A 14,793-nucleotide genomic window follows, 5' to 3' on the forward strand; every position below is an offset into this window, starting at 1 on the left:
CTAATATTCCCACATTTCTCGCTCGGCAGGTTGCCATGTTCTTTAGTCTAGACCAATCAATAAAAGCATTTGTTGCTGAGGCATTAAGGACAAAGTCACAGAGGAGCAGTAGTCCATATCTGGAAACTGTCCTGCTGAGTGACACAGCGATTCACAGCTGTTCAGAATTACCTGTATATGCCAAAAAAAGAAATGTAGAAAATGGAAATACTGATTCATAATTTAATTCTGCACCACAGATTTATGAGAAAATACAAGACAGTAAAAGGTCCCTAAAATGCCAAATCACTGTAGAGTGAAGGATCCCTCGCTGATGGAGAAATTCTGCCATTTTTATTATGCCAAGAGGTGGTCACCGAGAGGAGGAAAGGACACTGATGCATAGAATGCAAAATGACTTTTAATTATTGTTGGGAAAAGAGCAGAAGCCCTTGGCTTGTTTACCACTTTACAGGAAAGAGCTTCTGATTGCTTTGTAATTATCTCCTTGATAATGTAAAATTTACCCCCCGCCCCCTTTCAGTCCACTCCTTTTCACAGAACATGCAAACGTGATCAAGCATTCATCATTTAGCCCAAATGTTTTAACTTTCACTTGGGGGAGGTGGAGGGAAGGCTAATAGATTATGGCTAATGAAGCAGCTCAAGCTGTAACACAAATAGGACGTTTTAGAGAAAGACGCAGGCTAAGGCCCGCCTGTGCTTGGATAATCAGTCTTTTTGTCTTACGATAAGCCGGCAGCCTAACCTTCACCCAAAGAGCGCATCATTTCCCCTCTGTGAGACTTAATGAGACATTAGCCATACTAACAAATGGTGGACGAGAAAGTGAAAGTGACTTTCCAGGTAAAGGCTGTTTGCCTGACCATAATCAGTCCCCAAGTGCGGCTAAAGGATGGAAACAACTCAGTATCCGTCTCAACAGCTTGCTGTGGCTTTTATGATGGGCCTCTCAGGGCCCATCAAAAGGCTTGTGATGTCTTAATTTCCCTCCAATAGAACAGGTAATCTGCTTTTGTTGTCAGTTTGTCTGCTGCGATACACCCTGTGCACATTTCCCAACAATTTAGCCTGTATTGTGTGCAGTAGGGAATGTGTGTTCATGTCAACTTAAACTTCACCCAACACAAACAAAACTGCAATGCTATTATAGTTCCTCACCTATGTATTTACTCAGACCGAGTAATGTGAAAATACGGATAGAGTTGTGCATCACTGTGAAGTGGAATGAAAATGATAAAGGAAAATTATTTTTCCTTTAGGGTTTTTGTTAACCCTCCCGCGGTCTTAAGAGATGTGGTCATTAAGAACCCACAAATCTTTTACCGTCTGGCTGGGTCGGCGTGATCCTGTGTGTGTTTTTGCAAGGGTTTTTTGTGTGGTTTCGGAAATTGATGGTCTGACGGAACAGCCCCAGTGCTTCCCCACTGTCCAAATGTGACATTTTTCACTCTCTTCCTGAGCATTGCGTTAAGACAGACATTTGTTGTGAATTGGTGCTATAATTAAACAGAATTGAATTGAAATAAAGGGGCTATTATTTTGTAAAACATTTTTAAAACCGTGTATCACTTTCCTTCTACTTCACAATTAACCAATGTTCTGTTTGGTCTGAAACACCATTCTTATAAAATATGTTACAAACCCAAATGACAGTGGAACACATTCTGGTAAAGAAAGCTAAAGGGTAGGAATACTTTCGCAAAAGAACGGGAACCTAATTTTTATCAAAATGTCAATAATGTGTGACTGGCACTTATGGAACCATGGACTCATTTGATAAAGCCATTCTTTAGAGCTGCACAGAGTGGTCTGGAGAGGTGGGACTGAAGACAGTGCCGGACGGATAAAGAAGGAAGTGACGAGGCCGTGTGAGAAGGGGCCCAGTCCCCCCCCACTGAGCCTCCCAGCTCAATTAGCTCAGCTCATCCCAGCTTTCTGCTGATGGGAAAAAAATAAAATAAAATCAGCAACACCACGCTCTACCATAGAGTCCTGGGAGTCCAGCCTGTTAGTAAGTGAGTTGTGTACATTATGTGTCTGTTCAAGCCACACATGCAGATATTGCATCCGTGTATCAGAGAGAGAGAGAGCGTCTCGAGTCTGTGTGGGCTGTCTCGGCTCCTCTTAGACTGGAGCCCCACAGTGCTCTCTGTATCAAACACCTGAACTAATTAGGCCGCACACGGAAAAAGAGATCCCCGAAGCCACTTCCTGTAATCTCATAAACAGACATCCAAAACATACAGAATATCAGCAGACATTGGACTTTTTTTTTACTCAAAAAGCCAAACTTTAGTGTTATCTTTTCAAGTCTTAAGCTGAATTTCTCCAGGTTACATGAAGATCACAATTTTTCTTTGGACTCTGTTTGCATTGATTCATTTTCCAGGGAAAGGTTTTGTTTCTGAAACCACCTAAACCTAAATTTTCAGACCAAAAACGGCTCAGAAAGTAAAGAGCTAATCTTGAGACAACCTGACAAAAAAAATAAATTTAAACTGGATTTTTATACACTTTTCTCCCACCAGCTTATTTACTTATCTGAACTGGTATAAAATACCAAAGAGATCCCGGTTTAACAAACCGTATTCCAACAAGATGATTCTCAAAAACACATAAGCTGAAAACCTGCCATATCATACAACTGTGTTTCTCTAAGATCGTTCACTAGATCTGCTTTAGAAAATGTGCTAGATCTGACATGCCTTATTTGTCCTTCACTATCCCCTTCTGTTATATCCAAAACACAAACTGCATGTTCATATCGATACCAAGGAGAGTGATAATTTCTTTAAAAGCATCAAAACCTGTTGCACTCCCCAAACCATAACTGAGCCAAAGGTGACTTTAATCCGATGAGAGACACTACACTCATGAGGATATACTGTTTTCATAAAAGGGAATATATAATCTGCAGCATTCCTTCGATGCGTGGTACAAATTTAAATCTACATGAATGGCAGACCACAGATTTTCCTGAAGGATATTGTCTAAACCACCATGCTGTCTTCATCGTCTTCCCTTAATCCCATAGTGCATCCAGATACCATGTTTGCCACAGGTTAGTGAGCCATCAGGCCATCCATGTGATTCATAAGACAAGGCTACCCCCCTCCATTGCTCCATGAACCAGCTCAGATGCATATGTGCCAGTTGCCTGGTCTGTTCTTTTGCTGAACAAAATGTACAAACTGATCTGCAGCTATGGAGATCCATAAGCCATATGTGAGATTCTCTGTGAATTCAGACACCTTTCCATTTTTAGCAGCATTACCTTTTTCACTAATTTAAGGTATAGTGGATCATTATTTGGATTGGACTACACAGATTCATTCTTGCTTAGAAACATGCATCAAGGACGTTTGTCTGTGGTTCATCGCTGTACCTCATAATAGAAGCACCCCTTACAGATTGGGAACAACCCTTAAGAGAAGCAGTTTTGGAGATTATCTGACCGAATCATCTGACCATCACAATTTGGTTCTTGTAAAACTTTCCACTTCAACTTGTCCGTTCAACTTGCTTGTTTCCAATCAAATTTCAGGAGAAATGATTTACTTCACTGTTATTTAACTTACCTGTCATGTCCTGTAGTAGCAAAGGACAAAAGTGGTAACAAGACATTAGTAGACACATTTGAGAAGAGTTCATATTTTAATAAAGTGAAGAATGAGAACATTCAAGGAAACAGGAACCACTGATGAAGACGCACCGAGGACACAGGTGACCAGTCAACAAGTGTTTTCCTTCTTCTGTCGATTTTTACTGTCGGTTGGCAAACAGCTTTCAGTGAGCACTACTGCCACCTTCTGAATTGGAGTGTGAACCAGAATTTAAACCCTAACCTATATTGTATATCCTATTGTAAAGTTCTGACTTTACAAGAAACTGAAAAAATGCCTTTCATAAAATTTGATTAGAATTTAAACAAAGTCAGACAAGAATTTAAACAAAGTCAGACAAGTGCAGTCCTTATGCAAAAGGGCCCAAAACTAAATTGTTGACAGAGCATTTATGTTCTACAAATTGCAAAAGCAATGCAACTCACCTGCATTTGAGGTATGATAAATAAAATATTCATGTGACATCTGGATGTGCTTTTAAGATGTCCAAAAAGAAAAAGAAAAACAGACCAAGGTCTGAATGAGGCAGTTCAATGCAAGATGGACCCTCTGGGGTTCCTCTCTTTTTTTGTAGACAAGTTTGAGACAAGGATCTCGTTGCTAAGAGAAAACAGAAGAACTCTGTTGGTGACTGAGAATGCATGGTAAGCACAACTCAAGGCCAAAATAAAGAACATCCCTAGAAGTCTACCTCCGACTGTTATTTTTAAAACTTTATTACACATAGACTCCTCTAAAAGAAATTTGCACACCTCAGTCTGCTTCAAAATCCAGCCAACGCTGCAGCAGTGACTTATGAGCTAAACAAACAAAGTAAACACACTGATGGTGTCTGTGATAACATCCTTGGCAAAATGAAAGAATGAAGGTCAGTAATTGGGAGACGGCAGGCGCACAGTGTTTGATTTGGGTTTTTTTTTTTTTTTGCTCCTGGCAGGGGTCCAGGTGGGCGCATGCGGCAGGCTCCAGGGCAGTGTAGGAGCACGTCTGTGTAGAGGTTAAGAAAAGCAATTAATCGGCAGCAGAGATAATCAAAGGAACCTCCCCCTCCAGACACCTCGGCGTGTAGGAGAGGCAGGAAAAGAGCGAGCAGAGGAACGGAGCGAGACAGGCGGAGAGAAGATGATGGGGAAAATACTTGTTTACAGGCGCTGCTGGTACGATCAAAAAGAAGTGGGGTTCAGCGCCGCCACCGGGGCCCCTCCGTTTCAGGTGGAATTGATAACACTTCAGATGTACAATTCGGTGTTTGCGAGAGTGCTTTTACCTCCCGGTGAGAAGGCAAGGAGTTTTCACAGTCTAAGCTGCACTTCCTTTCATCTCTGATTTTTGTGAAGTACCAACAGATTGTCAATGGCGAGGAAGACATTTTCCCACACATAATCAAAGAATGCAGTCTGGTGTGCCTGTGCTTCCCTGCAAGAAGATGCTGGTTTCAGACTGAACGGTGCAAATGGAGCTAAAAAAAAAAAGAAGAAAACTGATTATGATCTCTGCTAACTCAACTTGTGATTACATTAATTTAGCTGTGAAAACAAGTCCCTAACAGAAACTCAATTAAAGTGGAGAGCATCAAACACTCTGGTTTCTCTCCTTTTCCCAACGAGCAGTAAACAGACATAAGCCGTTTCAGAACGGCAGCATTTTTCAGGAAATTAGAAGATATTCTCCTTGGCCCCACGAGGCATGAAGCTTGTTGCTCCCTCTGCTGGTTCAAGTCTCCCTTTGGGGATGAAATCTTACTGATAATCTCTGTTATGCAGCACCTTGCAACTTTCTTATGATACATGCCACACTTTCCAGATTTTGAATTCTAAGTACTGCTGAAAACCATGCATCATTTGCCTTCCACTTCTCAGACGCGCTACTTTCTGCACATCTTTGCAGGTATTTTATGATCAATATGTATGTAAGCTTAAACAAAAACCCAATTAAAAATATACAAAAGCCTAATTGATCGTTGTGAAGTACGTCAAAATCCTACAGAAGCCCAGACAGATGCTGAGCGGGTCAAGTGACGGAGCTCCTGCAAAGTCTTGATTAGATAATTTTCCATCCATATCTCAGCAATATGCTACAAAAGGAACAATGAGCTTCTCATTACACCGCTGACAGGCTCAGCATCTGTGGATTGCTGTCAGGAGCAAGATGTTCAGAAGAAGCAAACTTGTTGATTAAAAACAAGCAGACATCACAGACATGTCGACTTGGAAATGAAGTGTAATTCTTTGAGAAGGGGTAGTTTGGAGGGAAATATCAGTTTCTGCTTTTTTTTTGGTCACACTTAAATGTTTCATGCTATGGGTCTCAACAATGACAGCAGAGTGTTTATTTTACCTCCAGATATGCTAATGTCATAACTTTTATTTATTCAGAAACAGTGCTGCCTTAAACATAGGTGCTAAAAGTGTGGCCCGCGGTCCATTTGAGGCCCTTGGAGAGATTTTGCAATTACAATTCAAGAATGGTACAAATTTTGTGATTGATGCAAATAGACACCTATTAAAATATTTTTCAGGATAACAAGTTTATTTCAAAATGTATAATCTTAAAATGTAAAGTGTTAAGAACCACACAAAGTTTTTATCATTTTATAATCATAATTTTTTTTTCTTTCATTCTAGCTTGATAAAAAAAGTAGGACCACAAATAGTGACACAACTCAAATGCAAACTTGAGGACACACACTTATTAAACATGATTTGATTCAACAAGTGGCCTATGTGCTTTTGTTGGTGATGATCATGCATTAAACTTTTTCTTGTTTTGTTGATGTTTTTAAACATCAACAAAACAAAAAACAATCCACCACTCAATATAAGGAAGACCAATGGCCCCATTCCTAATCTACATCTAAAGTGACAAATTAAAATGTATTTTTCAGACATTAAAATGTTGCATATCTAATGTATTTTGAATTGGTAAAAAAAGGCCTATAAAATAAATAAGGTAAGGCAAAGGGTTCAGTAGGTTTCCGTTTATCTACTTTCATACACATCTGACTGACAGCATAGACACGGTAACTATGAGTGCTAAACACTAAACTTTAGTGGTTTTATAAGTGCAAACCTTTAAAACTGTTGTACATATTAAATCTGGACACTATTACATACATAAAGCACACTTAGAAATATTCACGTTGAAGGCAACCCTTGAAGTTTGGATGTTCTAGAATTGGGCCTCAGAATAGTTGTGCAGAAAAGTCATTATAGGATTAATGTCACATAAATCTCCTTCTGTCTAATGTCTGAGATTTATAAGTCACTGCATGCTCCTCAAAATAAGACATGACATTTACACATACTAGGAGACAAGTGGCTGTACTCAGAAGAGCTCTGCTGATGCTCCTTTCCACACGCTGCGCCAAAACCTACTCAGAATTGGCTAAAGAACCAATCTACATGCAGAAAGTGCTCACTTCTTTTTTTACCATCTTCAACATTTTCTTCGTCTTTCTGTCAGCAACTCACTTATTGCGAGAAAGTTGTGAGAACAATTTAGTCCGTCTACCAGCAAAGAAATAGATGCAGTGCCTCCGAGGGTCATATTTCTGACCATTTGGATTGCCTTTCTCCTCTCCCTCCTGCAAGTGCAATCTGATATTATTCTCAAGAAAGAAATAAAAAAGAAAGTGTTCTTTAAAAGTGTTCCTATTGCCAGTATTCCCACAGGATCAGCCTGCACCAGTAAACTGTGGCCAACCGGACTGCAGCAGTCCTTTCCTGCTCCGGCTCTAAGTTCATGTTGACCATAAAGTCAGCCCCTGTCAGCTGAAGTCACACCTGAATGCACTTATTGACATAAGCCTTAACTACCAGAGGTTAATTCAACAAGCAAAACATATTAAAGGGATTGCTGACCTTGTTTTAGAAGCTGTGGGGTAAACCCAAAGCAGTTCTGCATTTTATCTGACAAAGAAAAAACAAAAAGGCTTGACCATATATACGTCCAGTAATTTATCATAAGGTATAGCCTATTTTGAAACTGCACACTTATCAGAGCAGATTGTGTGCGGAGCACATGCAGTCCTAGTCTGTGCATGTGGGGCAGAAAGAGCTGCATCTAGTTAGTTAGGTCAGCTAATCAAAAAGATTAACTAAATAGTGGAGAACAGAGTGCATAGAAGATGGCATGAAGCACAAAGTCCCACCCATCTCTGCTAAAAACTGAAATGAAGCAGAATGTCCTGCAGCCTAAAGCATCGGATTCAAGGTCAAACTCCAGCAGAAATTTGTAGGAAAACAAAAGGATGTTCAAGGATATTGTTTTTACAGTTCCAATTTCCATTCAAAGTTCTTATGACTGATAATTTGTTAATTTTGTATGTGCAATACGTAAATGATCTTCACTTCATGAGCACATTTTTGAAAACTTACTTCACATAAAGTATTCATAATTCTTTTCAAGATAATTTGCCTCCAAGGAGTAGGATTGTCTTGTAATCTGTTATAGTGTCTTTGACTATGAATGTTTTTCTTTGAATGTGTCTTGGCCTAACGTATCAACTGCTCAGGAATAAAATACTCCCAAACTTAAATTACCGACAACTGAGCAAAGAACATGTCTTAAATTGGATTTTTAGGTTCTTTGTTTATCAGCAGTTTGTTACTGAGACATAATTTGTTTGCCTTTATAATCATCCAGAACAACAGACAACAGAGCCACAGGTACACTGGAATGGTGTAGATAGAAGCAGATTTATGGGCAAGAATGATACAGACCAAGTCTGAACCTAAAGCCAGATAAGAACCTGCATAAGATCTATACGTGAGTTTAAAGATCCATCTGTTCTTAGTGAGCTTACGCTGTATTCCAAATTAAGAAAACTTTGGTTCAAGCATATGTGTAAAGCTAAAAGAGACATACTCCAAAAGACTTGTAAGTTTGTAGCACTTTGTGTTGACGTATCCCAAAAGCAAAGTGTCAATGGGACAAGAAAAATGTAAAAAATGTGAAGGGGTAAGAATACTTTTGTAAATTCCTGTATCCCTACCTAGAAATATATCAACTTTTACTGTATATTGCATAATCTTTCATAAAACAAGTATTATCTGATAACAGCCTGTTTTAACAGTTTTAACACAAAATATACCCTAATATGCATTTAGTACACACAACAGAAACCACCTTAGCACTAACACAGATAATATCTACAGTATTCTTTATCTCTGTTTTTGATGGCATAGCCAAACAGCACCAAGGAAAAATGAATGGTGCTCCTGGTTGGCTGCATTGCAAAAGTCAGCCAGCAGCACCTTGATATTTCAGCTTCCCAACCTGCATTTTCTAGTATTTTATAGGAGGGGGTGGGGGGGAGATCCACAAATAGGTGAATTTTCTGTGAATAATGTGGAGCTTTGTTCCACATAAAAATATGTCATTACTGAACCAGTGTAAATGTTGTAGGTTCTATTATTGATACCGATTCTCAAAGAGCATCAGCTTTAGTAAAGCATCTGAAAAATGTGTGTTTTCTCAAACACAGTTTCTCACAACCAAAAGAGAGGAAAACTGTGAAAAATCTGTACTTCAGAGTCTAATGTAGCTTCAGCTAGAAGAAGTCGAGTTGTGGATCAGTGTGTTAATAAACTGACTTTTCGTCAAATCTCCATAGTAGGAACCCAGAGAAACAGCACTAATCGTTGCAAACTTTTTTCTTTAAACCCTTTCTATTCTCATAAATGTTTTTATCCCTCTCCTGCTGAAAAGTGAGCTTCCTTTCCAACCATTCAGGCTACTGAGTCATTACACAGAAAAAAAAGTGACTCACATGGATCAAATACTGCACATAAGAGCGCACACAAAGGAGCTTTCATTTAGTCGAGCCACTGAGTGTGCAGTAATGTAACTGGAGCCTTGCTGTAGGCAGCAGCAGACACATGAAAACATATATTAGTTCTTACTGCTTCTGAGAGCATGCTGAGCAACCTGCAGCTCTTTCTTTCTCTCGCTCTTTTTTTTTCTAAACGTCTTGAATGATAAGAGTTCACCCATCGGAGCCAGACTTCCTACTGTTGGCATGCATTTTGTTTGTTGAGGCAAAGTGAATATATTGCCTTTGAAGACCGTCCAGAGTCTGGGCAGACGGGTTGTGGCCTGGAAGTCCAGAGAAAAGAAAAAGACGTGCAAAAAATGTGTGATGAAACTTTCAGCACCACGGACAGCAGCCCTCAAGAAGCCATGGCGATGGGAGTGGCAGATGTGTGCAGAGACAGGAGAGTTCACTGAAAAGTGAATAAGTTTGGGTCGTAATTAAGCAAAAGCAGCTTCCTCCCGAAGCCCTTTTGCATGCCGGCCACCGTCATGTCGGCGCTGTTGAAAATAGATGCGCAGAGACACGCACATATGCAGGCATGCACCCTCCTTAGGCAGGATCCAGCGTTTTCCACAGTTCCCCCTCGTCTTTACCCGGCGCTCAAGCATGAGTGGATAATCTGGCCACAAGGACAGGCTGTCAACATTTCCCTTTTGCTTCCTTATTTATTTACTCCACCCATCATAAAAGTTGCAAAGTTCTAGAGGATCTTAGATCTTAGAGCGAGCTGGCAGAGCAGATGACCTGCTTCCAATGGGCCTCATTTTTCTCCTTAATAAAAAAGACAATTTTGAGACATAGCACATAAAGTAGATTGTAGATTCGGGAGAAACATAATCACACTTTAAGATCGTAACCACAGATGACTGCCGGAATGTAAATATTACCAAGCTTAAGTGGTTTGCTACTACAGAATCATCTAAATGAATTAGAATGTCATTAAAAAGAAAGACATTTAATTCAAATTCTGCAGTTCATATTTCATTATACATAGAATTATGTATTTCAAATGCTTGTTTATATTAAAAACATCTCTGTTTTATAGACAACAAAACCAAAACTTCAGACTCCCTGAAAAATAGGTTACATAAAAAATTAGTTTTATTAAACAGTTATTGACCCTTTTTTTACAAGGAGGATAAGCCATAAAAGTTCATTGCAAAAGAAGCTTCCTGCTCACATAGTCCTCTATCCAAGAATATTAATGGTGAGGTTAGTGGAAGGAAAAAGTGCGGTAGAAAAGGGAGCATGATGAACAGGGATAACTGCAGGCTTGAGAAGATTTTGAATCTAAGTCCTTTTAAAGGTTTGAGGGACATTCAGTCTGTGCTACAAGAGACACCAGATATAATGTATCCATGATATGATCTACCAGGTCTTAGCCACTGCTGAACCAGAGACAATTACAAAACCATCTTACAGTTATCTCTAAAGTATTCGTCGTGCTTCACTTTTTCCATGTTTTATGTTATTTACTTTTTCAAATTTGGATTTTCCAAATGGGAAATTTCCTCAAAAACATACAAACGCCCCATTATGACAATGTGGAAAAACGGGTTTTTTGAGATTATTCCAAATTTATTAAAAATAGAAAACCAAGAAATCACACTTGCATGAGAATTTAATATTTTGTTAGCCAAGTTTGGGAGCGATTAAATCGTGAAGTCATTTTGGATACGATGCCAGAAACTCAGCACACCTATCTGTAAGCAGTTTGTCCCATTTTTCTTTGCAGTTCTACTTAATCTCCATCAGGTGGTGTTTACACTCTGACCCGCTGCCAACTGTGGAACCTTATGTACCACCTTTCCAAATGAAGTCCATTCAGCTGAATTTACCACAACTGAACTCAATTTAAGCTGTAGAAATCAGTGCAAACTTTATTTTATTTCATACAATATAATTAAGAGTTAGGCTCAAACATAACAAAATGTGGAAAAAGTGAAGAGCTGCGAATATTTTCCGGACGTACTGTATATAACAATTCTAACCATCACAATAAACTGAATTTGGTGTTTTCATTAGATGTAAGTAATAATCAAAATTAGCAGGAAGAAACACTTGAAGTCTATATGTGCAAAGAATCTGTGCAATACAGGAGCTTTACTTGCCAAATGGAAGTACTGAAATAATTTTACCTTTTGATGATATGTAAATCATTTAGATACAGATTTACATATCTTTAGTGACAATATGACTCTTATACTTGATTTAAACTTCTGCTTTTCTCTCCACAACAATCCAAGCTTCAAAACTATTCTCTAGCCGGCAGCATAACGAAAGTTAATGATTCTGTTTATGATTTCCAACTGAAAATGGCTACATTCAAAATCATTAAAGCTGATTTATGAACTTTTTCTCACCATTCACTTACAAATGGAAGACATTCATAATTTGTGCTGGGATTAAAGCACATTCCGTTCTGTAAAATGTTCAGCTCCTGGATTGATGTGCTAAAAGCAATTTTGCAGCTGAAATTGCTGGAGCTTTAATTGTTGATCATTTACAAGAAAAATATGCTATTCCCAATGACTGTGATTTTGAGACTTGCTTCTGTGTGGTTTTTGTTTCCCTTTCGCCTGAATAACTCCTGCATTATGTCCCTCAGCGCAGCAAATCAGGCGCTCTGCCTTTTTTAAAAGGGTCTAATCCTCTTTAATTTGTGATTACTCGTAATTCAAATGGCAGCCCACTAAAGCATGGGAAAGTGATTGTTTAAGTGTCCTCCTCCGCTTCGGGTTTTTTTTGCAACCTTAACGCCTGATCACAGTGGAATGTGAACATATCGTATGTATATCCTGAGCTCTCATGGTGGCATTCAAGTAAATTACCATAGAAATCGCTGTGGAGAATATTTTGGCATCAATCATGGAGCGTAAATTGCTAAATAGCTGGGAGCCCTCTTAGCATTCGGAGGGTGATTTCGCTAGCTTTCTTGTGTCAGATGATTTCAGCCACTCTGACAAATTAGAATGATAAGGGATTTCATGTTGCACACAATAAGTGTTTTTTTTTTTAAGGCAGAAATGACTGAGCTCAAGGAATGAATTAGGTGATTATCTCCAAACAGCAGCGAAACACCTGGGTGAAAACAGGCCTCACAAGCCTGGATTTTATGGAGTTAAAACAATGACAAAATTCAGTAAATACTTAATAACTTAAAAATTACTTTGATACATCATTTATCAAATAGAATAGGAAGAACATATGTAGAAAATAAATTAAATGTACATTCGGTTACATGTGTCATTAACTAACAATGTTGTTTTTTATTTAGAAAAAGTAAAAATATTTATTCCAGTCTTGGTGTGTTTTTTTTTTTATTCACCAGCCTTCTTAACATAAAACAGTGGGTGAGGCTAACACTGCTTGGCTCAATAATATTAGTCTAAAGTTGATTTTCTGTCCAGATCAATCAGATATACATTTATTTGACATGCCATGAAGATAGTTTGATTTATTTCACGGCGTCCAACATCATAGAGTGCCAAAAGTTCCCAAATCCAGTTAAAATCAAGCCATTAAATAATTATTTATACATTTCAGAAATCCTTATTTCAATTACAGCAGCATTATCCCACCAAATAGCTACCTCCACGTGCTTTCAATAAGTACAAAAATTCAACAAATTTATAAATGCATCATTAAATACTTACTTTGAGAAATATTTTACAAAGAAATACATATTTCACTCAAAACTTTATTTATTTTTTCTGCAGTTTAAATTATTTCATGATGCACTGGAAAACAACACATTTTAAATTCTCATTTATTTATTATGCATGTTAAATATAAAAAATGTTGACAAATGTATTTATATCCAACTTAATTTTAACTATGCCACGTTTAATAAATATTTGAGGTATTTCTTGCATCGTGGCACTTTTGGCACCCCATACATGGGTCCATGTGACAAACTTTACCACAAAGTCACTTCCTGAAGTTTGAGTATTCCGATTTCACACACTTACCTGGAAACTTGGAAATGCAGAAAGTACCGAAGGTGCATATATTAACAAGGTACGATCCCTTTCAGTTTCTTCATGCGGATACTGTTTATTCTGACTATATTGCTGGTTACTGTTAATTTTGAGAACCTAGGAAGTTGCAAAAGGCAACACTTCAGGTTGAAAGAACTTCAAAGTAACACAAATAAAGTTAGTAAACTTGCACCTGCTTATCCGTCGCTTTAAAAAAACAACAAAAAAAAAAAACACTTGTTTTCATAGCAGCTCGTTGGCGACAGACAGCTCATTTAACCGAGACGTGAAGGAGAAAGTTCCGCCCTACCTGCTCGTAGCACGTCTCCCAGGTGAGGTTCAGAAGGCAGGAGGAGAACAGCTCATCTTCGGTCCGACCATAACCGTCCATGGTGAGCCTGCCAGCCAGCCGCCTCTGTCGGAGGAGATTCTTGGGTTTTGCTCTGTATGTCTTCCCTCGACGAGTGCCTCTTCTGTTCTTGCTCTCAGCCCCGCTCGGCTCGGTTCAGCTTGTGAGGACGATATCAGTCGAACAGCGGCGGTATGCAGGCTGCTGCTTCTTTGGTCACGTGGTTTGTTCTCTCCCCAAAAACAGAGGTAGGATGCGTTTGGGTGCGGTCCCCTCCCCTCAAAAGCACATCCTCCTTCAGGTGTCAGCTAAGGGTCAACGCTGCTCACAACACAATGAAATCTGCTTTTGTTTCATAAACTTTTAGGTTTTCGGATTTGCTTAATTGGCTCGCTGGTTGATCCCAAATACATTCCCATTTTCTCAGTGTTCTTAAACATTCAAGTTCCAGCTACTGCGAAACGATTCTTACAAGGATTTAGAGTTAGTTTTAGTACCACATGATTTATTGTTTACGTCAATCCTCTTTACTGTACATCTAAACAACTCAATGTCATTATTAACATAATTTGTTTAAATAGTTGACAGTTGACAGTCATTATATCATTTACACACACTGTTATACTTTAAGAGTTAATTGCGATGAGGCTGCTGATTGTACTTCTTATTTACCGTCAGATTTTACATTTATTTTGGACATATTCTATAATATTGTTGCATACATTGGGCATTTCTCCTCTTACAAACCACAAATGATTACCTCTTTGCGGTCAATCAAAACAATTGCAAAATACAAAATCTTTGGCTAGTAACATACCAAATTATTTATATTTAAACAAAATAAAAAAAATACCTAAATGAGAATGTGTGACCTGACAGGAATGTGTACTTAGACTATTTTATTTTCCCTCCTTGAAAGTGACAAAAATTCAACTAGCCACCTTTTTGATATTGCTATGTTTAGAATGCAGAACTTTATTAGATTCATTATTTTGTTTTTAATCATGGTAGGATTTTAGTATA

The 14,793-nt window shown here is 38.5% G+C and overlaps 1 protein-coding gene across 4 annotated transcripts in view; it reads right to left on the reverse strand.

Annotated features, from left to right (window-relative positions):
* ppargc1a (PPARG coactivator 1 alpha) overlaps positions 1 to 13,904 on the reverse strand; it is a 322,470-nt gene extending 308,566 nt beyond the window's left edge. For all 4 annotated transcript variants that reach the window (XM_023346209.1, XM_023346208.1, XM_023346207.1 and 1 more), the window contains exon 1: positions 13,732 to 13,904. In XM_023346209.1, coding sequence (XP_023201977.1) covers positions 13,732 to 13,812 — 81 coding nt within the window. In that variant the 5' untranslated portion in view covers positions 13,813 to 13,904. The remainder of the gene's footprint in view (positions 1 to 13,731) is intronic.
* Positions 13,905 to 14,793: the final 889 nt, after the last annotated feature.

The sequence above is a fragment of the Xiphophorus maculatus genome, chromosome 14 (genome assembly GCF_002775205.1).
Source record: "Xiphophorus maculatus strain JP 163 A chromosome 14, X_maculatus-5.0-male, whole genome shotgun sequence".
Lineage (NCBI taxonomy): Eukaryota > Metazoa > Chordata > Actinopteri > Cyprinodontiformes > Poeciliidae > Xiphophorus > Xiphophorus maculatus.